General features: G+C 37.2%; 1 protein-coding gene across 1 annotated transcript in view; it reads left to right on the top strand.

Annotated features, from left to right (window-relative positions):
• The first annotated feature begins 460 nt into the window (after positions 1-460).
• Positions 461-17,779, top strand: part of LOC127417022 (spondin-1-like) — a 313,995-nt gene continuing 296,676 nt past the window's right edge. The window contains exons 1-2 of the mRNA XM_051656706.1: positions 461-793; positions 3,559-3,665. Coding sequence (XP_051512666.1) covers positions 556-793; positions 3,559-3,665 — 345 coding nt within the window. The 5' untranslated portion in view covers positions 461-555. The remainder of the gene's footprint in view (positions 794-3,558; positions 3,666-17,779) is intronic.

Here is a 17,779-nt window from a genome sequence, read left to right on the forward strand (position 1 = left end):
TTCTGCCTTTAAACGCTCCAAAAATTGTCCCCATTCACTCCCATTGTAAGTGTTTCACTGTAACCTCCATTATTTATTTATTTATTTATTTTTTAAAGAAAAGGAGGAACGAGTTTAAATTAATTTTTGTGTTAATCAACACTATGCAACAAATGCTGTCGATTGAGATTAGCTTTTAGTGAAGCTGGAACATTCCTTTAATAATGACATGATTTTCATTTTGTGTGAACTATTCCTTTAAGTGTGAACTATTCGCACCAAGTACATAATATCGGAACACTGGCGCTCTCTCTGCTCTGAGCATGTGGTCTTTGTTTGAAGTGTGTGTGGCTGAATCCATTGAGCTGTCAGTGTGAGACAGCAGCACTACAGTCAGTCCGCTCTCAATGCGCCTCCGACAGGCGATCTGCTGAGCTGTCGATTCCCGAGCTCTCTTCTCTTCTCTTCAGGATGGCAATATAACACAAGGCGGAGATATTAGCAGCTGCGTATATGAGTCTGTTATTACAGCCAAGTTTAGTTTCCATTAGAGTTTCAACACTCTAGACAGCCATAATGAAAGCGAAGCGATCGGAGATGTGGAGCGCGGGTGTCCTGGTGCTGTTCACTACGTGCGTTTGCGTGAGTGTGCCGGAGGAACCGGCGGACAGAGCGGCTCCATCTGACGGCTACTGCAGCTGGATAACGCGGGCTCAGCCGCACGCAGCTGCGGGCAGGATAGAAAGCTACAGCGAGTTCAGACTTCGAGTGGAAGGAGACCCGGAGCACTATCAGCCCTCCAGCAGTTACCGAGGTACTTGTCACTGTTTAGGCTGCTGAGCCTGTTACAGAGACCGTTCACAGAGTGCGCGCCGGAGGTAACGGCTGTGTCTCAAAACCACCAGCGCTGCCTATACATAAAAAGCATGATTGGGTATCACAGCAGTTTTGGGCATCACAATAGCCAAATAAGAGTATCTTTATGGTTTTGAAAGTCGTTTTCTTTAACATTGCCTATCTGTGTTAGCTTTGCACAGTTAATTCAAAACTGTCTTAACTTTTTATTATATTCTCCAAACTAAAATTCAAATGGCATATTTTGTTAGCTGCTAGGTAAAGAAAGTGAATATAATTGTTTTGTTTTTCATAAAAACTGTTTAAATGTAGGAGAAAAGCTGGTAACACTTTACATCGGTGTTCCCTTTGTTAGGGGTTTATAAAAGAGTTAATAAATGCCTAATAATTAATTTATAAATGCATTATAAGTAAATTATATGTGGTTATAACATCATGAAAAAGGGTTACTTTCATACCTGCCAAATAGTGAGCCATTTACCTCACATGTTATAAAGGCTTAATAACACTTATCCAGCATTAGCTACAAGCATTTAATAAGATACAAGCATTTAATAAAATGAAGCCAACAAGATTAGAAACGTTCAGTATGGTTAAATGGTCATCAGGTTTTATTATATGAAGGACTATAATATAATTTTTTTCCCTGCATTTTGACATAAAGCATGACATAGGTTATTTTATGCCTTTCATTAATATGCATTTATTTTAAAAGCATTTATAAAGCATTTATAACATGTAAGTTAAAAGGTTGGTAACACTTTACAATAAAGTTTCATTCGTTAACATTAGTTTATGCATTAGGTATCGTGAACAAACAATTAACAATATATATTTTTACAGCATTTGTTAATCTTTGTTAATGTTAGTTAATACAAATGCAATTGCTCATTGTTAGCTCATGTTAGATCATAGTGCATTAACTAATGTTAACAAATACAACTTTTGGTTTTAAAAATGTATTAGTATATGTTTTAATTAACAGTAACTAAGATTAATAGATGCTTATTAAGTATTTTTCATTGTTAGTTTATGTTAACTAATGTTGTTAACTAATGTTAACAAATGGAACCTTATTATAAAGTGTTACCGTATAACTGCGTATCAATGATTTATACTGCATTTGTAAATTACTAAGTAGTCATTAATAAACCTCTTTATAAACACTTAATTAAGGGCATATTCAAGGGGGCCTGGGTAGCTCAGCGAGTATTGATGCTGACTACCACCCCTGGAGTTGCGAGTTCGAATCCAGGATGTATTGAGTGACTCCAGCCAGGTCTCCTAAGCAACCAAATTGGCCCGGTTGCTAGGGAGGGTAGAGTCACATGGGGTAACCTCCTCGTGGTCACTATAATGTGGTTCTCGCTCTTAGTTGGGCACGTGGTGAGTTGTGCGTGGTGCCGTGGAGAATAGCGTGAAGCCTCCACACAACACACATGTCTCCGCGGTAATGCGCTCAACAAGCCACATGAAAAGATGGACGGATTGACAGTCTCAGATTTGTCCTCCACCACTCGGATTGAGGTGAGTCACTACGCCACCACAAGGATTTAGAGCGCATTGGGAATTCCAAATTGGGGAGAAAAAAAATAAATAAATTAAGGGCACATTCATGTAAAGCGTTGCCGAAAAGCCTCTAAATAAAATATACATTTTAAATATATGTTGCAAAAGATGTTTTTTTTTTACTTTAGTTTTTCATATTTCAAAACAAGGTAATTTTCCTCAAATTATTGTGGACATAACAGAAGTTTCCCCTCTAGAGGGGTCAACTTTTGTTGACTGTGTTTTTGAATGGTATGTTCAAACATGCTTATGTAGTCAACACATCAATGTATCTGTTTAAACAGAAACTGACTTTCAAAGATAAATCCACCCTGAGAAAAATTCATAGTTGAAGTGTGACAAGCTCCGGTGTCCCCTTTGATTCTGCCTATTGTTGCACACACCTCTGGTGCCCAATAATGCTCAGCTAAACACAAACTCTCGGGTTACAGGGACACTATGAGAAATTGAATCAGGATAGTCATGCCAGTGGATGGATTATGTTTTGATGGCTAGTAGCCTACATTCTAAAAAAAAAAACAAACAGTCATTTACAAACATTATGAAAAGCTTTGATAAGTAAAAATAAGTAGCATCTGTACATTCAAATATAAATATGAATGAAAAAAACATAATTATCTGTTTATATCTTTATATTTGTGACAGTGTCTGATAATGAAGGTTATTATAAAGTGTTATCCAGGGTGTGAATTACACAATGGCCATCAGGGGGGTGTGGGAGTGGATATGGAACATATCCTTAATTAGGTATCAGTTTGGTTAATGTTAATTTATAAATATACTATTGTTCATTGTTAGTTCATGTTAGTTCTGATGTTATATCAGTTTATTATAATATAAAAAAATATATGATTACTTGTAGTAATTAATATAAGCAAAGTGTTACCGATACACTCAGTAAACAACAATCATACAGTGTTTCCATGAATAGACTACCCTAGAAGTAAATATTATCATGCACTTTCTCAACTACTCAAAAACATTTATTTTTTTCTGAGCATTTTAAAGACTAGGAATGGTTAGAAATATAGGCCTTGGTGAATAAAATGAGTCAGATACCTATTATTTTATGTGAAACTTTGAGTTTGTGCACTTGTGAAAGCAATCATTCAGGTCATGTGACCTATTGTGTATTATTATTGTGATTATTTCCAGTAACCCTGTATGCGACCAACCCTGCATACTTCAGAGGATTTACACTTATTGTACTCAAAGAAGGACACAATGGTGACCAAGAGGAGGATTATGCTGGAAATTTCCAGGTAAGTGTTTAAACTAATGTCATGTTCAATTATGGACAATAATAGGGCTCAGGAAGTTTAAATTAAATTTATTTTCTCCATAGAGAATTAGATTTTTAGTGATAATGTAAAAACCTTTCCAGACTGACTTACCATGAGCTAAGGTCATGATATCTGCTTCTGTAGAAATGACATGTCAGTGTGAGTACAACTCCATAAAAAAAAAAGAAAAAAAAAGTGTGTTATAGCCAACTTTTCAATGAAGAACTACACTACCCACAATCCTGGTGAACATTCCACCAATCAGGAAATTCAATGCAAATTATGTAATCAAGCCTGTCTCCCTAAACTTTCAAACAACTTAAACATTTCAATATATATTAATATTTTGCAATAAAATTAACATAGATTTAATTTGTACTTATAATCAATGAATATGCACCGATCAGCCACATCATTAAAACCACCTGCCTATTATTGTGTAGGTCCCCCTTGTGCTGCCAAAACAGCACCAACCCGCATCTCAGAATAGCATTCTGAGATGTTATTCCTCTCACCACAATTGTACAGAGTGGTTATCTGAGTTACCGTAGACTTTGTCAGTTCGAACCAGTTTGGCATTCTCTGTTGACCTCTCTCATCAATAAGGCATTTCCATCCACAGAGCTGCCCACTCACTGGATGTTTTTTGTTTTTGGCACCATTCTGAGTAAATTCTAGAGACTTGTGTGTGAAAATCCCAGGAGATCAGCAGTTACAGAAATACTCAAACCAGCCCGTCTGGCACCAACAATCATCCATGCGAGTATCTAATCAGCCAATCGTGTGGCAGCAGTGCTGTGCATAAAACAATGCAGTTAAGGGTCAGGAGCTTCAGTTAATTTTCACATCAGCCATCATAATGGGGAAAAAATTTGATCTCAGTGATTTGGAGCGTGGCATGATTGTTGGTACCAGATGGGCTGGTTTGAGTATTTCTGTAACTGCTGATCTCCTGGGATTTTCACACACAACAGTCTCTAGAATTTACTCTGAATGGTGCCAAAAACAAAAAACATCCAGTGAGTGGCAGTTCTGTGGACGGAAATGCCTTGTTGATGAGAGAGATCAACAGAGAATGGCCAGACTGGTTCGAACTGACAAAGTCTATGGTAACTCAGATAATTGTTTTGTACAGTTGGAATTTCATTTTCCAGAGTGAACTTGAAATAATGCGAAACATTGTATCTACACATTTTGTCAAAATTGAGTTCTAATCGAAATTGGGGCTTGACCATCATCTGTCCTGTGACAGACAGGTTTGGTTCAAAAATCTAAATCAGATTCAGAAAAAGAAATTGTGATTTTAATATCCACATTTGTCTGGACAATCAGAACTTTCACTGTTGGTGTAGTTACTGGATTTTGGCTTTGTAGGTCAGACCGGTTCTTCAATAGACATCCGTCCGAGCTACCACACTGCAGGACCACAACGATCTGACACTTTTAGAACAACGTTTGAAGCAAAGATTAATCACAAATGCAATTAATTGGTCAACGGTGAACAGGTCACACTAAGCGATCTGACTAACAATTCTGCGTTACAACAAAATAAATCCTTTGCTGTCTCAAATGGCAAAACTGTGGCCAAACACTTCCTGTGTTCTTCTAGCTTTAGCCTGTAGAACTGATAGCCCAGCTGTGTAATCTATTGCAATGTCTTTGTGTGCCGAAGCCAAGCTCACATTCAGCCACACCTGGCAAAGCTCTTACATCAACACCATATGCTTCCTCTCTGCACAAGCTCTCGTGCTACGTCAGAGAGTGGAAACGGAAAGAAAAAGCCCCATTAAATGTCACATAAACCATAAATCGCAGCTCCCCGCAGAGTCGCATGCCTCAAACCCTTCTGTTGTTTAGAAGAGTTTTCTTGTCTCTTGTAAGTGGATTGTAGTTCAGTGTTTGTCAACTGGTTTTGTCTCAAGACCCAGAATTTACCATGAACATCAAGTGGTGACCCAACACGGTACCAAAATTATTTATTGTACAACAGGAAACACAAATGTACTTATTTTCAATTATTAGAATGCATTGATATTACCACCATGAAAAAAAAATAGTGTTAAAACAGCTGTTGGGTTTCTAAATGTCACTTCAATTTAGATGGTTTTTATGCCCTCGAGAGACAATAATTTGCCACATAAACACATTGTGGTCAATGCAAACCATTTTTATCCTCTTTTCAACTAAACCCATATTTAGTTTAATCTGGGTGAGATTTGTATTACCTTGTGAAGTTTTAATTCATGGTTTGGTGCATCTACTAATGTATAATCAGTGTTGGGTGTAAATGGATTGCAAAGTAGTTACTGTAATCAAATTACTTTTTAGTCAAAATGTAGTGTAACACATTGCATTTTAAATTCTTGTTATCAGATTACAGTGACTGACTTTCAAGTAGTTTAATTACCTTTAAGTACATTACTAGGGTTATACATATATCTAAAATAATCTAATTTAAGTAGAATACATTTAAAACAATTATGTTCATATGTACGTCCGTTTCCATTTCTGTGACAGCTGAAGAGTCACTAATGAGTCATTGTAAGGTAAAACGTGTGGTGGTGAGTGTGACTTGTGCGCAACAAAGAAAAACAGCAAAAATAGACATTGTTTAAAATCTGTTGAGCAGAAAGGTGTTTTAGAAAGTAGCTAAAAGTAAAGTCATTAGTAATGTGAATTAAAAAGTAAATTAGAAAGTTGTTAGTATTCTGATTACATTTTTAGAAAAGTAATTAGTAATTTGTAGTTTATATGTTGCTTGCAAAGATCAAAAATATTTAATCATAATACATGTTTGTTTGTCTGTATTGAAGATATTTAGAAAAATATCTCAGCTCTGCAGGTCCATACAATGCAAGTGAATGGTGACCAGAAATTTTAAGCTCCAAAAAGCACATAAAGGCCACATAAAAGTAATCCAGATGACTCCAGTGGTTTAATCCATATCTTCTAAAGTGATCCAGTCGGTTTTGGGGGAGAACAGACCAAAATGTAATTTTTTCACTGTTCATCTTGCCATTGCAGTCTCTAGGCATAATCATGATTTGAAGCTCTATTACACTTCTTAGTGCTTGACGCATGTTCAGAGTGCAAAAAGTGTAATAGAGCTTGAAATCATGATCGCCATGAAGACTGATGATGACTGATTTAAAAGGAGTTATATTTTAGTCTGTTCTAACCCAAATTCAATTGGATCGCCTAATAAGACATGGATTTCACCACTGGAGGTGTATGGATTACTTTATGCTGCCTTTATGTGCTTTTTGGAGCTTAAAAGTTCTGGTCACCATTCACTTTTCAGTGCCCAATATTAAAGATACACCCAGTTATGAAACCCTCATATTTCTATGCTGTTCAGTCTGTTAGTGAGGAAATACTAAACTCGCTAAGGGCCACACACCCAATTTTTAGCATTTAGCTGTCGCTTTAAACCAGCGTGAGAGAAAGTGTTCAGTAGGGGAAGGATATTTGAATTTAGAAGAGGAAAGAAATTCAGATGTAAAAGACTCGGGTTTCTGGTAATGTGTTATAATGGAAGATTACATAAGGAGTCCAAAGAAAACTAAATGGAATTTTGGGAGAACAGTCTTTGTTTTCTGCTTGTCCTGTTTGAACAGAGATCTAGCTCAAGTTTGTAACAAAATCTGACAAAATCCTTGAAGTATTACATAATATAAGGGTGCAGACACAGTCACTTTGGGAAATTCAGCCAGCAAAATGTATATATATATATGGTTACATTTATAACAAGACAAGTTGCTTTTTGGACATTGTTCCAAAGTGCTTCCATATTTTTGGTAACACCATGACAATGCCATGGTATTCTCTGAAGTACCTTGGAGTACCATGTAAATACCATGGTATTTTAATATGTTAATCATGTAGTACCATTGTTTTAAAATACCATGGTATTAGTGATACCATCACTGTTCCACAATACATCCACAGTATTTTCTCTAAGGGTTTTCGATAAGCTTTGGTTCTAAATACAACTCGGTATATTTTTATCGTGCAGTATACTGTATACTGTATAATAGCTTTTAAATAATATGTGAAGCAGTATGAAATATACAGCAATAACAGTTTCAAACAGTAGGATTGTTGTCACATGACTTTTCTATGTTGCATGTTAAATTCAGTGAGTGGCGTCCAGTTATTATCTTTGAAATGTCAATGGTTATTTCACTTTTCTCTATTCAGTCTTTTTTAAAATTTTGTTAATTTTGGCAGTGCGATTATATGAGTAAAAATAAAGAGTTGTAAAAAATCTGAGCCAATATTACTTGTGGTTCATTTGTCATATTGAAATTGTCAAATTGTGCAATAGTTTTCTATCACTAGTCTTGGCAGTTCTACAGTAGATAATGTTTAAATATGAAGCATTAAGTAGATTTTTTTCTGGAGAACATGTGAGTGGTGCTTGCCCATGGAAAACACTCCACCACAATTCTAGAGTGTTGTTGATATTTCCCAGGGTGTTGAGATGTAGTTTTTTAAAGTGTTCTGGTTGGTTTTTAGCATGTTGCAATGTAGTTGCTAGGGTGTTTTGGATAGTTGTTATGGCATTGCTAGGTGGTTGGAATGTACAGTAGTCTCTAGAAAAAATAAAAAATAAAACACTCAAAATCCACCGAAATTCCAACCACTGCCCCCAGTGGCCAAAGCTGGAAGTGTTGTTTAGGTGAAAAAGTTAATTGCAAATGAAATAATACAGTGAGTAAGAATGCATGTTTTATTCATTTTCTCCCTAACACAAACCCTAACATTTGTACACCTAGCCATCAGTGGGGTAAAAATTTAATTTTACAGCAACAATGCAGCTACCGACTCATGCTTGCTTATGTTTATGTGAACATGATTACTTCCTGGTTTCCATGGGATCTCGTGTCTTGGAGGTTTAATAGTGCCATGGGGAAAGGTGAACTTCTTTGAATTGATGCAAAATGGGGGATCCCATTGATCAGTAATTCAGCAGAGTGATCATGTTGGAGTGATAAGAGAGAACAGGAGCACATAACGTAAGTTGGAAAGATTTATATAACTTTATGTTCAAGGATATTTGACCACTGACATTACGACTGACTAACCAGAATCGAGTATTCCAGAGAGCTGTGTAATTAGGTATTTTAGTTAGTGCTTGCTGGCTCTTATTCAAAAGCGCCCGCCATCAAGTTTTTGTGATATTCTGGTCTCTAGATTAGTAGTCTGCTGAAAGGTTTTTAAATTTGGCGGGTATGTTTTGACCGTGACGCCACAGAAAGTCCCCTGCTTGCATGTAAAAGAGCAGTGTGAGACATGTAAATGGCAAATCACAGTTAGTTTTGCTACATGCCAACTTGTCAGCATAATAATATTCCGGTGTGCAACACAGTCTCATTTAAACTGTACCGAGCTCACAAAACTTGCCCAAATCCACCGTTTTCTTCCTGTGAAGTGCTAATAGACCTTTCTCTGAGACGCATTAAAGCAATATCACATGAGCAAGATTGTTGTATGGCCCTACATCAGATCTGATTTACATACAACTTGTGTGATATTGCTTTTTATAACTGTTTAAAGAACAAGTAAATTAAAAAATGAGGAAAAACTAAAGACTATCACAAAAAAAAAAATGCATTTGTGCATGGAACTACTTTCTTACACCACAGATCAGGATCTGCCATTGATAGTTGAAAAGATGCGCACAAGCCTCCGTCACTAAATTGAAAACGTCACTTTACAACTAGTAACGGTGGTTTGGGCTGTTGGAGAAAGATGGAGAAACATGAATGTGTGTGTGTGTTTCTGAGAAAGAGAGAGAGAGAGAGAGAGAGAGAGAGAGAGAGAGAGAGAGATTGAGAGATTGAGCTTGTGTGATTACCTGCATCTGTTGTGACTCCCCAACAGTAGTGTAGTGTTAGTCAGCTTTCTAAAGATAATGGGAATTCTGGTCAGATACATCCTATTTTCTCTGTGTAAAAATAGCCGTCCGAGTGGGGGACTTTCAAAATCTGTGATGATCCATGAAAAATCATGCAATTAATTGTTATTAAATATTTTAATTGACTGACAGCACTAGTTTTAACATTTTCTTTATGTGCAAACAAATGATTAAATTGTGATGACTCAACAGAAACCAGGAAAAGCTGCTATCTACCATCTAAAATGCACAAAAATCTTATTTTGTTAAGATTTATGTTCTATTTTTGCAAAATTAAAGTTTTGTTGTGAAATTTTGAATAATTGTGATTAAAAAAGTGTATACAATTTTTAGCAATTTTATGTACAACTACTTTACTATAATATTGAACTGTGTGATATTATACACAGTATATCAGCATCATATTGGCCTACCGACCAATCTGTTCACTAGATATCAGCATCAGCCATTAAAAAAACTCCCCGATATCGGTCGATCACTACTCTAGATAGGTCTCGAGTTGGGACACTCCATCAATGTAAGTCTAAGGGATTGTTCACTTGTTTTATTGTCCACTACGTAACGATAAAGTAATTTAGATATTGCTTTGAAAATAGAAAACATGTTGAATCAATAAGTCTGGATCTAAATATATTCTAAATGTAGGATAAAAACAAAAATCATATTTGTGGTATTACACAATCTGGAATAGTTTCTGCCTTAAAATGCAGCTGATTACATGTAGTCTAGGAATAAAGATGTTGCAACTAGTTTCGAGAACAGCACACTTGGCTTTGCTCGAAGATCTTGCTGTTCGTGGTCTCGGACAAGAGTGTATTTTTACAGATCGTAAAGATAGTTTGCAGAGAGTGACAAATGGCTTTTTAGCAGAGGTTGTGCACCCTTAAATAAACTTCGTAAGCCTTATATGGAGATCATTTGGGTGTGTTTTATGCTGGAGTGTTTTTAATTTAATGTGCATTCATCATTTTCATGACTTGTGCACATTTATAAGTGAATAAGAACCATTATTAGATGGCTTAACTGTTCCGCAGTCATAAATAGAATTTGCAAAAATCTTCCATGTAATTAGCTGAAACACTGTCAGCAATTACTGCTATTGGTGTAATTACTTTGGCTAACAGCATGTCCGTGTCGACAGCCCTTCGTAAGTGATGTGAGACGCAGAGGCCTGAAGAAAAGCTCAAGTGTCTTGTGGCACCTACCGCACTGCTCATCTCTTCTTGCTCATGTCGGTTCTTTTCGCCGTTCTCCCCCGAGAGCTCACCTGTGTGTCTGTCGTTAATGACAGCAAGCACTGCCACACTGACTCACACAGAGATTCACCTTTCATCTCTCCACTGTAGCTGGGGAGATTGCTGTTAACACTTGGGTCTTAAGTGCCATGGCACTGTAGTTTGACTTTGTCAAGACCAAGTTTCATGAGGTGGGATTTGTTTTGAGACCAGAGGGTTATTTTTTTACAGTCTTTAGCTTCTGACTTTTCTAATCTTTTTGTTTCTGTACCATACTGTGTTAACCTCTCTGACATGTTACTGTAGTATTCACTAACCAGAACCTTCCTCTCTTTCTCATGTAGCACTGGGAAAACCAAATAATTTAAGTGGGTCACTTCTTCTGGGCAGTTCATGTAAATGAACATGTTAAAATAAATGTTTCCCTTATATTTAACATTGGGAAATCTGATTAATTTGAGTATGTGAGTTCTTCTGGACAGTTCATGTAAATGAACTAACTTACATAAATGTTTCACTGATTCACTTGAACCCCTTGCAGTCTTAGGGTGCTTACACCTGTGATTTGTGTAATGGGTAAAGGATGGGCAAGGAGGAGGCGGGAACTGGCAGAACAGTCAGTGTAAACCTTAATGACAGAAATAAACTTAAAATAACATAAAACACATAGACGCACACACACACACAACGGCCACGTGTCTCTCTCTCTCTCTCCCGAACTGGCTTCTCTGGCTCCCCTTTATCTCTCTCTCCCGCTGATTAGTTGACTCTGCGCGGCCCAGCCATGCCCTCCTCCTCATCACACTCCTCCCCCACTCGATTCAGGCCGGGGTGCTATACGGACTGGTCTTACCCCCCCCCCCCCCCATCTCTGGAGGGGAGACGCTACCCTTCCGGCCGTTCCGCCAGCTGATGGTCCACCCCGCCTCCTGGGAACCTGGGGAGAGACACAGAGAGAGAGAGAGGAGAGAAAGAAAAACTTGCTCGCCGGTCCCCGGACACGCCGTTGTCTGGTCCTCAGCCAGACCCCTGGCAGACGGAACGGTTCCTCCCTTATCGGACGACAGCGAGTTTTGTTTAACCCTTATGAAAATTAACCTTGGTTTTACTATAGTAACATTGTAGTTAACATGACTCTAGTTATCATATTTAATTATGTGTTTATTAGGGTTTTACTGCAAATACCATGATCAAACTGTGGTTAACTTTAAGTTATGAGTAGCTTGTCACTTGGGAAGCTAGAGTTTCAAAGTAGCTTCCACTTCACACTTCAAAATTGTACAATGGTAACAGCACGGTTTGTGGACATCTACCATGGTAATAACATGGTTTTCGATAAAGTAGTACCATGTACTGTAAATCATTCCATGGTAATCATTCAGTACTATGGTATATATCAATGTACCATAATATTACCATCTGACATCACCATGGTATGGCCACCATTTTATTTAAATTTATTTTGTAAGAGCTTATAGAAGAAAGTTCCTTTACCAGAGCCTGGTAATTCATGACCACAAGCGCTGACCTCCTCGTTAACCTCCAGAACCAACCCAGTCACGTTTATTATTGCGTTTCTTATTATTCCCAAGAGCTGGCAGACACCCTCTCTCTTTTTGGCCTTTTATTTGCTCTTGAAATTGATTTTGTGCCAATGTTAATTAGTGTCAGCATTGTGTTTCTTTGAACAGATGATGTGCTGTGTGGCTTTGTGATGAGAGACTGTCGAGGGAACAGAGGAACCATTCAGTTAGAGTCTGCGAGTCAGTGATACGCTTCCTGATCTTATTCACATCCTAAAATGATGAAGGCGTAGTGAACAGATATACCTGAATCCCCCAAGTGCCTGGATGACAGTCCCATTGAAAAAGTTAGAGAAAGTAATTGCTTTGCAATATATTCTTTGTATGTGATACTTTGGAGACCGCTCCGATATTTGGAGTGTTTGAATGGAAACAAAATTAATGGCTCAGTTCCAAAAGCTAGTGAGCTGACTTTCTGTCTACTGCCTACATTGGCTTCTAAGGCAGCATTTTGACTGAAATGGAACATCATGAAGTTCTTTCCCACCATTGTGCAGGACGGTTCTAAGCACGGTGAATAATGGTTGGAGTAGCATTTCTAATTGAACTCGGTTCTGAATGGTACGATTACAAACAGTTCGTGGCCCGGATTTCTTAGCATGGTTAGCTAACCGTACTCAGGACAGAGTAATGTGCTGGTGGAATGCCTTTAGGCCACATCCACAATTATATGTTTTTGCTTGAAAACATATTCATTTTACTACATTTGCACCTCTTATCCACACTAGAATGGTGTTTTCTAAATGTAAAAAACGCTTACCATTACCACATAGTTTGGAAACAATGACATAAGTAAACTGAAAATTGAGTTTTTAAACGTTTTTAAACAAAAACACCCATTTAAGTACTGATGGTGGAAAAGTGCTTAAAAGTGACTTATTTCGAACAGCCTCCATAGGCAGCTACTCTGTGCATCATACAAAGATCACTCTGCATGCGAAGCACACAGGAGACTCGACTCATGATTGATTCCAATAGAATGCAACAGTCAGTTTCCTAAAGTAAAAACCCCATAAATTATTCTATAGGTGTCATCATTTGCAATGCTACATGGGAGTTTAGTTCATGCCCTCATCCAAGACGGATGGCAAAGTGGGCAGGTACTGTTGCGCTCTATATAGTTTGGCATTAGCAAGTTGCTAAGCTAATGTTGCGATTCTTTAATTGGTATAAAAACACATTGCACACAAATATTTGGTGAAATAGTCAAACTTTCAAACTATTTTTATCTATAACTTTAAATTTTGAAGTGTAAGTATATTTTTAATCAAAACTGTTCTTGTTTAGTCCGCCATCTTGTCTTGAGCTCTTTACAAAGCTCATTGCAATATATTTTGAGATTGCCTTCTCCAATAAAGAGACATGTGATGCTGCATTAGAATTTGGCAAAAAAAATAAAATAAAAATTCAGCATTTTGAAAACATCATAATCATGCTGCCTTTCTTTTGGAACAGCCTTCACACCAGCAGCCTGGGTTTCATTTAGCTTTTTTCGCTAAGTATATGCTTTGTTCAGACACTTTGGGTGATTGACAGGAAATTCAGTGACTGCCTATCAGCGCAAACTTGTTTAAATCAATGTGATTATAAAATTGACTAATCAACTACTTATTGGACTCTGATTCTGGGCATCAACCCTCTTAGCGTCAAACAAAAACCATTCTAAAAGTTTTCAAAACTTTAAAACTGTATGATGTAAAAAAAGCCTAATTTGCTGAAATCATGTGACTTGGCTTGTTTAAAATATACACTCCGAAGCACTGATTCGAAACATGAGCCTCTCCTTCTTTAGCCGCGTCTGAATTCGGGTCCTGCCAGAGAACTGCATTTGATGAAGAACGTACTTCTTGGCCATTAATAAAGTACGCTCTTTAGGTATGCAGGTGAGTAGTATCAGAATCAGAATCAGAATGAGCTTTATTGCCAAGTATGCTTACACATACAAGGAATTTGTCTTGGTGACAGGAGCTTCCAGTACACAACATTACAAAAACAGCAACAAGACTTTTAAAAAATAATTAAAATTGATAAAAAATAGATAAATATTGAAAAGAAAAAAGTATATATAGAATACACAATAGACATATATATATATATATATATATACACATACACACATACATATACATATACATACATATACACATATACACATATATGAATATATATACATACATATACATACATACATACACACACACATACACATACACATACGTAGTGCAAATCTAAATACAAATCGGTTATATACAGTGCAAGGGAATGTAATGGCAGAAGAGGTTGGATGTGTTGGATAATATAAAAAGACTAAGCTGTGTATTGCACATTAATTATTGCTCAAAGGGGCAGTTTTAACTGTTCATGAGATGGATAGCCTGGGGGAAAAAACTGTTCCTGTGCCTGATGGTTCTGGTGCTCAGAGCTCTGAAGTGTCGGCCAGAAGACAACAGTTCAAAAAGGTAGTGGGCAGGGTGAGTGGAGTCCAGAGTGATTTTTCCAGCCTTTTTCCTCACTCTGAAAGTGTATAGTTCTTGGGGGGGGGGTGTTAAGGGGTTAGGGGGCAACCAATAATCCTCTCAGCAGTCCGAACTGTCCTTTGTAGTCTTCTGATGTCTGATTGTATGAATACATTTCAGACATACTTCATATATATGATGTAGTAACAACATCCACCCGACTCGTGGTTCTGTGACGATTTTTTCCTTTTTCAGTTCAGCATTTTGAAAATGACTTCTAGTTATAGGATAATACATTATAGTGTCTAGTGGATGTGCACTTCAGAATCTCGCTGGATGCACTAGGTCATCTGGGTATTTCGCGCCTACTGTTTCATGAATACTGAGGTTTTGGACTTACTACCCATTTTACATACTACTTTTGGCATACTATATTGTAGGGAAGTAAGCATATTTGTGCACAGGGGTTTGACTCTTTTTAGATCTATTAAGCTAAGCGTACACTACAAGACTGAAGCTCATCTCCCTTTCATGTTTTAGGTTTGGGACTAAAGTGTGAAAAGAAAAAAGCCACATGTCATAGTCCACTCACAGTGCATGTTCGTCAGTAGGGGTGGGCGATATGACCACAATCACGATATCACTAATTTTATATCACAATAACGATATATATCATGATATAGTAAAAAAAAAAACAAACAAAAAAAAAAAAAAACAATAAAAATGGGTTTATATTAAATAACAATATTGGTTTGCCTATTTTTGAAAAATCCAGTAATTGAATGAAATACTTTATAAATGAAAACTACTTCCTCTTATAAAATGTTCTCTTTATTTTGATCTTGACAAACATAGTAAGAGAAAAAAAGAAAAATAAAAAAAAAAAGAAAGAAAAACATTGGTGGTAATCAAAAAGTGGTAATCAACTTTACCACAATGCTAAATTTCACATTTCAGTCTGATGTTGTTGACTAGTATTATAAAACACTCCATTAGGCTCTTAATGGTTTAAACTTTATGTCATCTCCAGTGGCGTATCCAGGACATTTTTACTGGGGTGGCCAAGATGTGGCACAGACCTAGTGTGGGGTGGTGAGACCGGGAGAACCTTTATGAATGGCACATGATCAAAATGTGTAAATATTGCATTGCTTTGCTTCAACATCTACACATGTAGAATAAATGAATTCTTAAACTCATGTTAGCATTCACTGAATTGTTTGTATTCAATATCAGACTGTTGTTTTGACATTTGACTGTTTTATATTCCTGTTCTATTTCAACCTATTACAGTTTCTGGGAATCTCTGGTTATTTTAACATAACATCCATTTTTAAATCAGTAATTGTTCAGGAAAAGTCAGTTACACATTTTTAAGAGCTATTCTCATTGTAGAGAATTAATCTGCATATAACATCAGGTATAGTGTATAATCATAAAAAGATACAAGTACAGGTGAAAACTGATTGTGGCGCAGTTCAATCAATCATTCAATCAATTATTCATTCATTTATTAGCTATAACTGCACTGTCCAGCAGAAATATTGTTAAATTGGGTACAAATCAGTGTGTGAAATTGGCCCACGAGGGCTTATAGGTGTCTGTCTGGAAACCCCAAAATTGCAGATTGAGCTCTGTATACAGTAAAAAACAAAACTCTATTTACAGTGTCTACTCAGGTTTATTTTCCACATGTTCTGATAGCTTCAATTACTTTGAATATTACCAAATAAAATAGTTAGTCAAATCATTTGCGGCATTTAAGTGCAATTTGCCCTGCCTCTGCATATTTAAAATGTCAAATAAGGTATAAAAACTTTGAAGATTTTATTGGTCTGACTGACCAATAATACACATAAAGAGCTCATAAATAACTCATGTAAAGATTTAAAGTGCAATCACACCACAAACCCTTCCATTTCACACACAGGTTAGCCATATATATAACTTTAGCTATTGAACATATACATCTGTAAAACGCTTTACACACCTCCGTCATTAAATCAGAAAACATGGCATTTCAAATTTCATGTCAATATAAAGATAACATGCTGAATGTGGTGTAGGGTCTAGCTTACTCTTTAACCTAGCTACTGTAACAATGAAAAAATGTTTTCACATTCACATGGAAATTCGGGATAAATTAAACGTTAGATTAGATGAACATACCTCTCAAATAACAGCTTTCTTTTTGACCACAAATCGACGTCGTCAACTCATTGGAAGTTGGAGGTAGACGCTAGCTCGTGTCAGCTTCGTGCTTCTGACCGACCATTATACTCCAGACCTGGCGCCCGCTGCCCGCGACCTGCGGCACCTGCCTGGCCACCCGCGGCCTGCCCCTCCCCCCACTGATCAAAGATCATCTCACACAGCTTCAGTCCCACCACTACTATAATGGTCAGAAATATAAAACTGACCCTGGGTCAGTGTGGCTCTAAATCAACAAATGACCTGAGATGTCATCGTTGATTGACAGGTGTTTCTATTGGTTCTTCGTTCTTGTGTTGATGAACATGATGAACTACCAATCAGTGCTGGGGTGGCCACAGGGTGGCCAATGAGATTTCAGGGGTGGCCCAGGCCACCACAGGCCACCCCCTAAAATCGCCACTGGTCATCTCTGTAGACAATATTTGGATATCTGAAAGCAAAGCCGGTTTATTTTCTAAAATCTAACATCATTCGAACTGAATTTTATTAAGGGTGATGATGTGTAGTTTAAAAAATCTGCATGATAGATGACACATAATTGTTGACGCATGACACATTGTTTGAGCCGTTTTCCTCCTCAGTGTTGGTTAGAATGTCAAGCTCTATTGCATTTGAGATGTTTGACTCCCTCCACAGCGCTTTAAGGTAAAAAAACCTCAAAACTCAGTAGAATTCAAATGGTCAC

This window comes from Myxocyprinus asiaticus, chromosome 26, assembly GCF_019703515.2.
Source record: "Myxocyprinus asiaticus isolate MX2 ecotype Aquarium Trade chromosome 26, UBuf_Myxa_2, whole genome shotgun sequence".
Classification (NCBI taxonomy): Eukaryota; Metazoa; Chordata; class Actinopteri; order Cypriniformes; family Catostomidae; genus Myxocyprinus; species Myxocyprinus asiaticus.